General features: G+C 36.1%; 1 protein-coding gene across 2 annotated transcripts in view; it reads left to right on the top strand.

Annotated features, from left to right (window-relative positions):
• LOC122662234 (cyclin-D3-1-like) overlaps positions 1–11,669 on the top strand; it is a 31,666-nt gene extending 19,997 nt beyond the window's left edge. The window contains exons 3-9 of one of the 2 annotated variants that reach the window (XM_043857815.1): positions 3,301–3,311; positions 9,008–9,359; positions 10,070–10,156; positions 10,268–10,366; positions 10,469–10,673; positions 10,799–10,920; positions 11,085–11,669. In XM_043857815.1, coding sequence (XP_043713750.1) covers positions 9,030–9,359; positions 10,070–10,156; positions 10,268–10,366; positions 10,469–10,673; positions 10,799–10,920; positions 11,085–11,321 — 1,080 coding nt within the window. In that variant the 5' untranslated portion in view covers positions 3,301–3,311; positions 9,008–9,029 and the 3' untranslated portion in view covers positions 11,322–11,669. Of the gene's footprint in view, positions 1–3,300; positions 3,312–8,840; positions 9,360–10,069; positions 10,157–10,267; positions 10,367–10,468; positions 10,674–10,798; positions 10,921–11,084 lie in introns of those variants that run through there. The other variant, XM_043857816.1, reaches the window with a different exon arrangement.
• The last annotated feature ends 350 nt before the right edge of the window (positions 11,670–12,019 follow it).

The raw sequence follows: 12,019 nt of genomic DNA, 5'->3' as shown, positions 1-12,019 counted from the left end.
GCTTGTAACTTCACTTTAATTCCAAGGGAGTACAATAGTATGGTTGGCTACTTGGCAAGGAAGGCCATATCGGTAACGTGTACGATAGTATGACCTAGTTCCTATCCATGGTTTCGTGAATTCTGTAATTCATAGCCATGAGCTTTCACGTTTCTTCAGTAAATGATTTCCTTTTACCAAAAAAATTTGCAATCATACTTTGTGCCCTTTTAGTATAACACACCAGTTTTTCAATGAGAGTAGATCCTATCATTTCACATATATACTCAAAAAATATACAAGACAGATGACAACTTTTGATAATGACATAACGATAAGTCACTTTCACATTATTTTTAAAATTTTTTTTTATCCCTAACCTAAAACACTTTTGGGATTAAACTAGTGACAATCAAAAAAAGGTGTCAAGTTCTAGATACACGTATAGAGGTGTCATTTAGAAAATCCCATACTTGATGGTATAATCTGATTTAATTTAAAATCTTCATATTTTGATAACCATCATAGCCAAAGCTGAAATATTTTGTGATTCCAAATTTGATTCCATTAATTTCAAAAGAAAAATATTATAGCTTGTGTATCATCATCTAATTTAAAACTAAATTTTGAAATCCCTATACATATTCACTTATTAAGGAGATTGCTAAGTCTGTTCCTCCTTTAATTCAATTTTACTCTCATTGGATGATAGGCATCTAAGATCTCATAGTACAATTGGAGCAACATGTGGCAACTCATTCAATGGTGGCACTAAAGCAAAGTCAAATGCTATGCAGCAAAGCATGTCAAAGTTTTAAAACCAACCCAAATTGTAGAAACAGGGTTAGACCCAGAACCGCCGGTCCAACCACAAGGTCCACCCAGGCAAAGAAATGATTTTTTTGGCTTTTAATAAAGTGCTTCAATTGTTGCACCAAAAAATAAGGAAAGATTGATTCAATACTGTCAAAGGTCATCATAATTAAGCTTCAACATTAGCAGTTGAGTGCACACAGGTAGTCATCCGGTCTGACCGGCCGTTTGAACCGCTAAAACAGTGGTCCAAACAAATTTGTGAGGAAAATTGAACTATTGGGGACCATGAATTAAATAGATTGTGGCTCTTCACTGCTGGGAATACCTCAAATTTTGGGCCATGAAATAGAGATCACCATAATGGATCAAGAATGATGGTTCCCTAGATCAACTCAGGTTAGTTTTAAATTTAGTTCAAAACTAAATCTAAGCATAGAAGTGCTTGTAAAATTTACTAAAGTTGCAGCAAATAATGGAAAAGTCAATGCCTGCAATTAGAAGTAATGCATTGGGGCTTAATGTGGTCCATTCTTCAATGGGTTCCACTGTGTTGTTCAGAGCTCAGAAACCCCCAAATCAGAATCTCTGTTTGATAATTTCAGGACCACAGTTGGTCTGGGCTCATCTGGTGTTATATAATTTGCTTTGTTATGTTTCTATTTGATAAAGTAATATAAACTAGTTAAAAAGGCACGCGCAATAGGAGGGCTGATGGAGAGGGTTCTCTGAGCAAGCGGGATAGAGGAACACAAAATGGGTTGTGGCAAAATGATATCGGCTACAAGAGGGCAATGAGGTTATTTCATATGAGGAAGAGAGAGATAGACAAAGGTGCTAGCGTACCCTATCCTAGTGGTTCAGAGAACTTTTTCCCTTCTATTAAGGAATTCTTGAAATCTCTACTTAAATATAGTTTTAAAATTCAAATAAAAAATGGTTGAATCAATTGAGTCGATTGAGATTTGATAGGGACGGATTTTGATTAAATCCAATTCTACGTATATTGAGTCCGACTGGTTTGACTGATCTGATTTTATTCATGAATAATCTAAGATATCATTTCTTCCATATATGAGTAATTGTAGAACAAAAAACAAGCTTACAAATCAAGCTAATAGAGTTGGAAACACAAAACTCCTTTGCAACCCATATGGCTTCTATAATCATGTTATATCTTTATTGAATTATCGTCCCATACTATAACACAATTGCATGAGTCCCATATCTGAGAAGTAAAGCTACAGTCAAAGAAAATGTGATTCCACATTTTTAGCTCTATTTACACGTCTATGTGCACTCATATAGTCCCTATATTTTCAAAACTTTTGTTTTATTACTTGGAGAACTCTATGCTAAAACTCGACACGTAAGCAAGGAACCTTGGGATCTACCTGTCTATAAATTTTGGGTAAACCCATCTGATCTGTAACATAAAAGATATTTGGGTTGTTCAAATAAGCATATCTGAGCGGATTATAGTTTTATAATAAATGGTAGAACTTTCTTTAGTTAGACATGTATCTCTTGATAAATGTTTATTTTTGCCATTTCAAGGTGTGGAAAATTTAATCATAGAGCACTCCTTGTATGTCTACATGTCACATTCATGCCCATTTAAGGAATTTTTATTTCTTCTATTTACAGCCATGATATTAGCAAAGAGTTGATAGAGAAATTCAAGTCATTTCATGTTTTGTCAATCAACTCTATTTAAAAATTATGATTGACCTAATTTTTTCCATTCATATCAATTTCATCTTTTCTTTCTCAAGCAACTTTGTGTCTACCGCTTGGTCTTTAGCTCCTTTAAAGTGCATCATGTCACTCCTTACTATATATAGCACTTAAATGTCTCTTCTTTAACTTGTCCTCTATTGGAGCTATTCCATAAACATTTTTGTTTTCTATTCTTATTATTGCATTTTCTAATTTTCTACTCATCTACTCATCCATCTCAACATTCATATTCCAATCACTCTTATTTTGTTTGTTTCATTTTTGTCTAATATTCAACTTGACACAACATTGTGTACCTTTCAAGTGTTCTATAGAATTTTCCTTTGAGGTTTAGTTGGATTTGTTTCTCACATAATATTCCAAAAGCTCCTCTCTATTTCACCCAACCCATTCTAATATTCTATGATTTATTTCTATTTTTTTTTTTTTTAAATTTAGAAGCCAAAATTAATCATGTGTCTAAGTGTCTCACCGCATATCGAACACTGTGCTTGAGATAGAGCAAAATCTCTACAGGATTCGAGATTCTCCAGTAGCAATAAAAGCGACTTTCAAGCGTGGAAGACTTCGATGTAGCTGTGGCATAGTTTTGTTCCCAATTCCAGCATGGTGATAAACAAACATCTAGGAGTCTGTTAGTTGCTGGTTTGCCAGTAGAATGCACGCATGTCCTTAGAGGTCAGCGGATCGACCCTCATGTTTCACATTTGTGCCATAAGACACTGTTTTCCCCTCCCCCTTATACTGGTAAAAAAACATCTCTTGTAGCTATCGTTAAAGTCTCATTGGATAATTAGATAAGAGATTTAAATGATTTAACTGTTAACGATGACCCATGAATCCAATCGTACCATCAAATCTCTCAATGGTGAGGAGATTTTCTCTTCTCCACGTGAAGAAGGAAAACCTAATCTTTTTTTTTTCTTTTTTTTTTTGAGAGAGATTTTTCTATGCAACTAGCAGAGAGGAGCGCACCAATGCAATGAAATGACGCTAGCGGAATAGAAGAGCGCATCAATGTGGTGAAATGAAATAGTTTCATACATAGGGCAACAGCGAAGTCTTTTCATATGAGAATAAAAGAATTAGAGAAAGAGGGTGCTAGTGTACCACCCTTCCCCAGTGGCTCAAGAACCTTTCCCCCCTTTTTCACGCGGGGGAGGAGGTTCTCTGACCACTCTATATTTATGTCTTCCCCCCTTACATAAAATGATCTCCTTATGTTCGATACTATTTTATCACAACTCATTGGTTTTGCTCCTCTATAATGACTACTAGATAAACCCTCCTCTTTTTTTTGTCTTTTTTTTTTTAATGTTCACCAAAATAAGAAAAGTATAAATTCTCGTCTTGTTACACAAAGCAATGATCTAACTACCAAAGGCACAATATAATTATTTAATCTTTTACACGTGTTTGTATCTGAAAAAGCTATCTTATAAATCAGGTTTGTCAGGTTATCTCAATTCTCAACCCACCAATCCAACCAACTCGGGACCAACGGAATCGGAAAGCGGTTCAGGCCCAGCCCAAGTTGCGTCATACTAATGACTAATGAGTAATAAATTATCTACTAGGTAGTTTCAAGTATTTATTGGTTTCTTTTTTGTGGTATATCAAGTATGGGAAGCAGTTTTATGTCCAAGAATGTAGCATATGCCAGCACTTCCATGTATCTATCTCACCTCCTTAAAACAAGGGAACAAAACTGTTTTTTCATATGGGGAAGGAGAGAGATAGACTCATAGGAGTGCTGGCGTAACCCACACTCTCGGATAGAGTTCTTTTTCCCATCAAGTATTTATTGTTTCGTTCTCTTCTAAATCCATCACTTTTTTTTTCCTGTAAGCTAAAATCCATCACTTCATGCATATGGCAATTTTATACCTATGAAAGACCCACTACCAAAAAAGGCAAAAAGGACTCTGAAATGATCCCCCACATCCTCATGAAAGGTAGAAATCCCACCTTGTTGATGATTTCTTGCGCGCTTCCATTGACCCCCATGCTGGGACAGGGACCACGTTCTTAGACAAAAAACTCTCCCCAAAAAGGAGGGGGGGGGGGGGGAGGGAAGACCATTGCATAAGGATCCCTACCCACAATTTCCTAAGTCTTAAGAACTATCCGATTAGCTACCCCATATCCATAGTTGGATCAAGCATCTTCTAGTTAGAGTTAGAACCTTGGTTTTAAGAAATGGTATTGGGATTGGGATCGGTATTGGTTTTAGCAGACACTGGTAGTGATATCGATACCAATACAGATCATCTGTATCAAGTTGAATTAGATGATTTGACCTTTAATTTCAATTCTATATTTATTTTTGAACAGATTTACCTTTAGTTAGAATTGTTCCACATTACAAGATCAAGCAAATACAAGAATGACAGCTGTCTAAGAGTGCTGAAAACGAATCCCGAAAACCTACGATTGAGAACTGTAACCGAAAACCTATGGGATTTAACTGCAGGCGTAAGGGATCTTTTTCGCACTTGAGGTTGAGCTTCTCCACCATCTCCTTCGAGACCATATTCTTACAAGCAGCACATGTTGCATAAGACGGTCGAATGTTATGTAGACGACCTTGCAATCAAGAGCCGAGACAAAGAAGATCACCTGCAATACCTATGAGTAGTCTTCGAGATTGGTATTGGGCATGGGTGATAGCGATACAAATCGACCACTATGCTTGATACAATTCCGTTTTTTAAAACCATCGTTAAACAATGATTCTCCATCAAAAGACTAATCTACCCTCAGGTTAGTATAGGTAGTGGGACCCACTTGTTCATCAATTTTCCCTCCAACCTCATGTGAGACTCCATATCTTTACCTTGTCAATTATCATATCCTATCCAAATGCTGTTTCATCTTATAATGTTCTTCAATAATTCATATACTACCAAAAAAAAAAAAACATCACCCAATGTGGGGTTTTGTTTTTTTACTTACGACCTTAATTACATCTACCCTCTCCTAATCCAAGATCTTTTTTCTTTACTTTCTAATTTTTGTACTTCATTAAGTCTTAATTAAAACTCCCCAAAAGGGACACGCTCCCATTAGAGGAAAAAGATAAAAGTACATCTCTTTTTGCGATTCATTCTTCTTTGCCCTCACCCCAAAAAACAAGGACATTCCAAATTCTGCAAACCATGATTTGATTTTAACAGATTTTTTTATTTTTTAGTATCACTAAAAATAAGTTTCCATAATTATATCTCAAAAGAAAAAAAAAAGATTTTTTTTCCTGATTTTTGTTTTTAATTTTTATTGCGAGTTGTGAAATAAGCCATGTTTAGCATCTCTAGTTTCTCTACCCACAGTATCCGGTAATTGACAACGAGGCAGTCTTGAGATCTTTTACGATTTTTACTATTTACATGATCATTTTACTATATATAGAAATTTACTAACCAAACAAGAAAAAAATTTGACAGCTTTTATTGCTTAAGAAAACACTTGATGATGGTAGGTGTATGAGATATCGTATCTATATAATGTCATTATGTATATGTGTTATATTTAACAATAAATAAATAAATAAAGGCGCATGTTCTCTGTCCGAGAGTGCATCTGGGCATAGGTTGCGCCCAAACATATGGGGTGGGACAAGGACGAGATTTTGGGCATTAAGGGGGATGAGCCGATCATTTCGCCCATCCCCATGTGTTTGGGTGTACCCTACGCCCCTGTGGCAGAGAATTTATTCCAATAAATAAATAAATATATTGCAAAAGTGATAAGTGTGTAGGTGTTATGGGCATAGGACCATATTTGATTCTGATAGGCTTGAAGATATGGGCCTGAGTCCAACATATGGTAGATCACACACTACATGTGTGATAGTACATTCAAAGTACTCATAGGACTTAACCTTTGCTCTTTTTTTCTTTTTCTCTTTTTCTTTTCTGTTTTTTTTTTTTTCCCCCCTTTTTTTTTTTGTAGAAAGAGGGTTATTCATTCATGCACGCCCAACTCCAAACAAAGGAAAACAAGATACATAAAACAGATAGAGAACATGATAAACACAAGATATGGATATACAGTATCCAAAACCAAGGAGTGAAAATTGATCCAATCTCACATGCCATTGATTGGGTCATCCAAACTAGGGGATGAGATACAACCATTTCCCTAGATAAAAAGCTGTAGACACAACTAAAATTAAGCGCATGTACTTGTGTGCCAATAGAGGGGGGCTCCATACGTGCCGAACAGGCCAACGCCAAACTGCCCACGCATGCCGACACGCTGCCACAACCTACTTTCAAACAGACTTGCCGGATCGACAAAGGTCTGTTGGATCAACGAGTGGAGCTTTGATCGACAACAAGAAAGCCACCAAAAGCGTTTTTCGAACAGATTTACAAGGATCTACTGAATCGACGAGCGGAGCTTCGTCTGGCGACAAGAGAGGGATTATAACCTTTGCTCTTGGTTAAGAAATAGCACTAAGGGACATTAAATTAAAAGAAACTTCAAATGACCATTTATTTATCCGCATTAAATCGATGTTACGGTCGTATCATTGTGATCATATGTATACATTTGCATTCAAAATAGCAATAAGCATCTCAAGTTCTATTATTGTTTGAAGATGAAAATGCCCGAGTAGTGGATTGGATAACTACTTTCTACATTTTGCCCCATTAATTGAAGCAGTTGAATAGATATCCAATACCAAGCAGCGTTTTCAGATTTCATGGGCTGTTCGGTGGCTCATCGAGGATATTTGGTAGTTGCGTGACACCTTTGTTAACTGTATTTTTGCGCACCATATTCGTGAAACCAATAGCTGTGTAGATTTTTTGGCTGATTTTTTGCACTCCACACAGGAGGTCTCGCTTTGTGTTGATTCTCTTCCTTCGGCACTTTCTATTTTATTGCAGAACGATGCTAAGGGGAAGAAATACCCAAAAATGTAATTTTTATTATGGTAACTATTAATATATAAGCTCCCTTTTAACCAAAAAGCTAAAAAAGCTCGAACTTCATTTTGCGTTATTAAACTGTAACTCTTTTGCATCATACATATCATTGAGTATCATTAAGAAGTTTTTTCCCATATAAGATAGTTCTTCATTTTTTATTTTTCTTTTCAAAAGACCTCTTCACCCTAGAAAAAGATCTAATAATTTTAAAAAAAAAATTGAAGATTGTATTTTGTTTGCATTCTCGGAATAAACTTTGGGTCTATAACGCATTATAAAGCCAAATTATTCTCTATTTTCTCGTTTCAAAATGCGTTATAGACCCAGAGTAAATTCCAAGAATGCATACTAAAACACATATTTAGGTTATCGTTAGTATACGATTTTGGAATGAATTCTAGGTTACTTTTGCATTCTCAAGAGATAAAAACAATTCTTTTTATCATCTGACAATGCAAAATTGACTTAAAATACATTCCAAATGCTGCCTTAATATCATGGTGGTTACATAGAAAGGAACTGACCAAAAGGGGGACTCAAAGGGCTCTATATGAATATTTTGGACTTTCAAAGTAAATTCTGACTGTAATTAATGAAAGAAACGGCTGTTCCGGTCATCAGCCGAGAGACGCGTCCCCACTAAAGGTTATGGAAAGATAAGACGACGGTCGATTGGTCAAACTTGAGCACCTCTGATTTGTCACTTTTGCCCTTCTACTTTCGTTCAAATTACTCCACCAAAATCTCCCAAGTCCCAACTGTTGGCTTTTATAAATGTCTGAACGTCCGTCCGTCCGTCCTTTTCGAATTTACCAAAATACCATTACCTTTTTCAGTCGCATTGAGCTGTTTCCCTCCTAGTTGTCGTCTTCTTCTTCCGTTCCAAATAAATAAGCTAGTGGTAATTTGGAAATGAGATTGAGGATAGTTTGGTATTTAAAGAAATGGCAATTATTGTGATTAACTTGAACGGGGAAGTGCATATGCAGAACGTACACTTTCCACTAAATCATGTATTGATACGAAACATCTTAAAATTTACAAATTAAAATATGAAATCTTAGTCTTTTGAGTCACAGAATTGATAATCAAATCATTACTGATCCAATCATATATTCAATCACAGAAACAATCTTCCATGAAAACAAAACAAAACAAAATCAAAATATTTTCATTTCCATCTTTTAGAATTTTTTTTTTAATTTCCTAATTTTGTTTTCATTTTCAGTTTCACCATTAATTTTGATCTTTTCCATCGTTTTCTCCGTTCCAATTAATGCTCTCTCTCTCTCTCTCTCTCTCTCTGTCTTTCTTCTTTTTACCCTAGACCTGACACTCCCCCCCACCCAGCCCCTCCTACATAAGCTCTCGTCTATTACATCAGTTTTGTCAACAACAACATTGAATCCTTGCTTTGTCTGTGCATCTCTTTTTGTTGGGTTTTGGGTTTTGATGAGGGAACTTGCTCATACCATTCATCTATAATCTTTGAGAAGATCTCTGTTTTCTCTTCTCAAAATTTCTTTTGTGGGAGCAAGAAAGGTCTCTCAGAACTGTGTAATGGCACCCAGTTTTGATTGTTCAACCTCTAACCTTCTCTGTGCAGAAGACAACAACAGCATCATGTCTTTTGCTGATGGGTGTGATGGGTTTCTGAGTTTTAGTGGTGGGAATGCTTGGTTGACACAGAACCATCGGACACTTAACCAAAACCAGAGCTTTCATGGTGGAGAGTTCTCGATTGGGTTCCCCTTACAAACTGAGGAGTGTTTAAGTTTGATGGTTGACAAGGAATGCCAGCATTTGCCCAGAGATGATTATTTGAAGAGGTTGCAGAGTGGGGAGTTGGATTTGGGGATTAGAAGAAAGGCTGTGGATTGGATTAGAAAGGTGGGTTAGAGGGTTTCTCTGAAACGGAGCTGCTGGCTTTTGTTTTTTCTTGCTTTTATCTTCACTTTGTCTGATCGAATGTTGGATGCCTACGATCGGTTTTGAGAAATGGGTGCTTTGGTTTTTCCTCAGTTAGATTAGGTAGTAGAGATTTCTGTGTTTTGATTTTGATATTTCAGTGTATTTCAAGTGTTATCTAAATTGGGTTTCGTGTTTGTTGTTTAAATCTGCTGGTGTTCATGCATCATATGAAATCGATCTGATGGGTTCTCTTCATGCTTGCTTTGTTGAACTGACTTGGTTTTTCCTCAGTTAGATTAGGTAGTAGAGATTTCTGTGTTTTGATTTTGATATTTCAGTGTATTTCAAGTGTTATCTAAATTGGGTTTCGTGTTTGTTGTTTAAACCTGCTGGTGTTCATGCATCATATGAAATCGATCTGATGGGTTCTCTTCATGCTTGCTTTGTTGAACTGAGTTTGGGATCTAGTTCCACTAATCACCTTTCAATCTTAACTAAAGATTATTTTTCTATTCACCCAAAAAAAAAAAAAGATTATTTTTCTTGTGAAAATCTTTATATGTAGTAAATATTTTTTTTTATCACAATTGGATTTTGGTGGTTCCTGTGTTCCGATTTACTGTTTTAAGACCAAGTTTGATTTGTCCTTTTCATTTGATTACTAATGTTATTATTTTGGTCTTAAACAGGTTCATGCCTATTACAGCTTTGGACCTCTGAGTGCCTACCTATCAATAAATTACTTGGATCGGTTCCTTTCAGCCTATGAACTTCCTGTAAGTTCAGGAAATTGATCCAGAAGAGGATTTCTCTCTTTCTACTTTAAGATTTCATTGTAGTATTAACCTTCAATGTCGATTGTCTCTAATCTTTGTTATTTGTTGTAGAGAGGGAAATCTTGGATGATGCAGTTGTTGGCTGTGGCTTGTTTATCTTTGGCAACCAAAATGGATGAGAAAGAAGTGCCTCTGCCCCTAGATTTACAGGTGAAGAACCATATCGATCTTGCATTGTATTATTTGAGAGATTTCTGAAATTGTTTTTCTTTTGGAATTGATGGTTTTGGTGACATGGGTTTTTAATATCAGATCGGGGATTCCAAATTTGTGTTTGAAGCTAGAACGATTAAGAGAATGGAACTTCTTGTGTTAAGTACATTGGAGTGGAGAATGCAGGCCGTGACACCTTTCTCCTTCATAGACAATTTTCTTCGTCAGATCAACGATGATGAACAACTGCCGCCAAAAATGTCTCTCTCTCGAGCAGTTCAATTGATCTCTAGCACAATTAAAGGTTTCTGTCTCCCCACTTTCCTTGTCCTCTCTCTCTCTGTTTGTTAAAATTTCTCACTAGAATATTAAAAGAAGTTAATTTTTAGGAAGGTCTGACCCACAAGTTTTGGTGGGAATTAAATGCAGGGATTGACTTCTTAGATTTTAGACCATCAGAGGTTGCAGCAGCAGTGGCTATATCTGTATCATCAGAAAACCAAACAGTGGACATTGATAAGGCTGTATCTTGTTTCATACATGTTAAAAAGGTAAAGTAGGTGGTGGAGCACATTGGTCACTTTTCATTACATGTTAAAAAAGAGTGTTTATTGCTTTTGCAAATTGCAAGTTCTTCTTTTCAAATTTTATTTCCATTTTTACGCAATCTGAACAATGTCATTAAGTGGTGGATCTTTAATGTTTTGTTTTGCAGGAGAGAGTTTTGAAGTGTCTTGAACTAATCCAAGATGTATCATTGATTAGTGAATCTTGTAAGGTTCCAAGTGCTTCAGCTCCTTCAGTTCCCCAGAGCCCAATTGGGGTGCTGGATGCTGCTGCATGCTTGAGCTATAAAACAGATGAAACGGTTAGGTCATGTGCAAATGCTTCTCATACTACTCCAGATGCTAAGAGGAGGAAACTGAACAGACCATCTGAGGTGGAGTCATGAGGGGTGTGGGGCTCTCATTTCTCACTCAAATCAATTTAGTTTTGGTGTGTGAAGTTGCTCCTTAAACCAAATAAAGGAAAAGCAAGGAGAAAACAGAGGAGAAGGGAAAGGGAAGGAAGGTTGAATAATCTTTATATAAACTAAGGAGAGGGGAATGGGATGCAATATTTAGCCAATTCTCATACCTGTGGCACGAAGGAAACAGTCACCAGCTATTAATGAAGAAAATTCTCAACAGTTTATCAAGGAAGTAGTGTTTAAAATAAAAGGAAAAAGAAGGGAGAGGTGAAGTTCAGCTTCTTGTAGTTTCCATCTCAGTAAAAGAAAAGGAAAACAGTGGAGAGGAGGGGAAACAATTGCAAGGAGCAAAATTTTATATTTTATTGGTTGTGTTTTTTATTTATGTGAAAATTTAGAAAAGAAAAAAAAATCCTGTGAAAAAAAAAAAAGAATGGAACCAAAACAGTAATAGATATAGAAGAAAAAGATAGAATTTTTTGTTTTTTTTTTTGGGTTAAAATATATAAAAATGTTTACTTATAATCCATGCTACCCATTGATTGTTGCATTCCCAAGGTCGCTTTTTTTATTCCCCAGAGCCCAAAGAGAGAGAGAGAGAGAGCAACAGCAGCAAACCCCAGATTCTAAGCAGAGACTCAGTCAAACAAAGAAGAGTGACAGGGCAAGTGGCAACCACA

This window comes from Telopea speciosissima, chromosome 5 (assembly GCF_018873765.1).
Source record: "Telopea speciosissima isolate NSW1024214 ecotype Mountain lineage chromosome 5, Tspe_v1, whole genome shotgun sequence".
Taxonomy (NCBI): Eukaryota; Viridiplantae; Streptophyta; class Magnoliopsida; order Proteales; family Proteaceae; genus Telopea; species Telopea speciosissima.
Note: the sequence above shows the minus strand (reverse complement) of the source record. Positions and strands in the feature narration are given on the sequence as shown.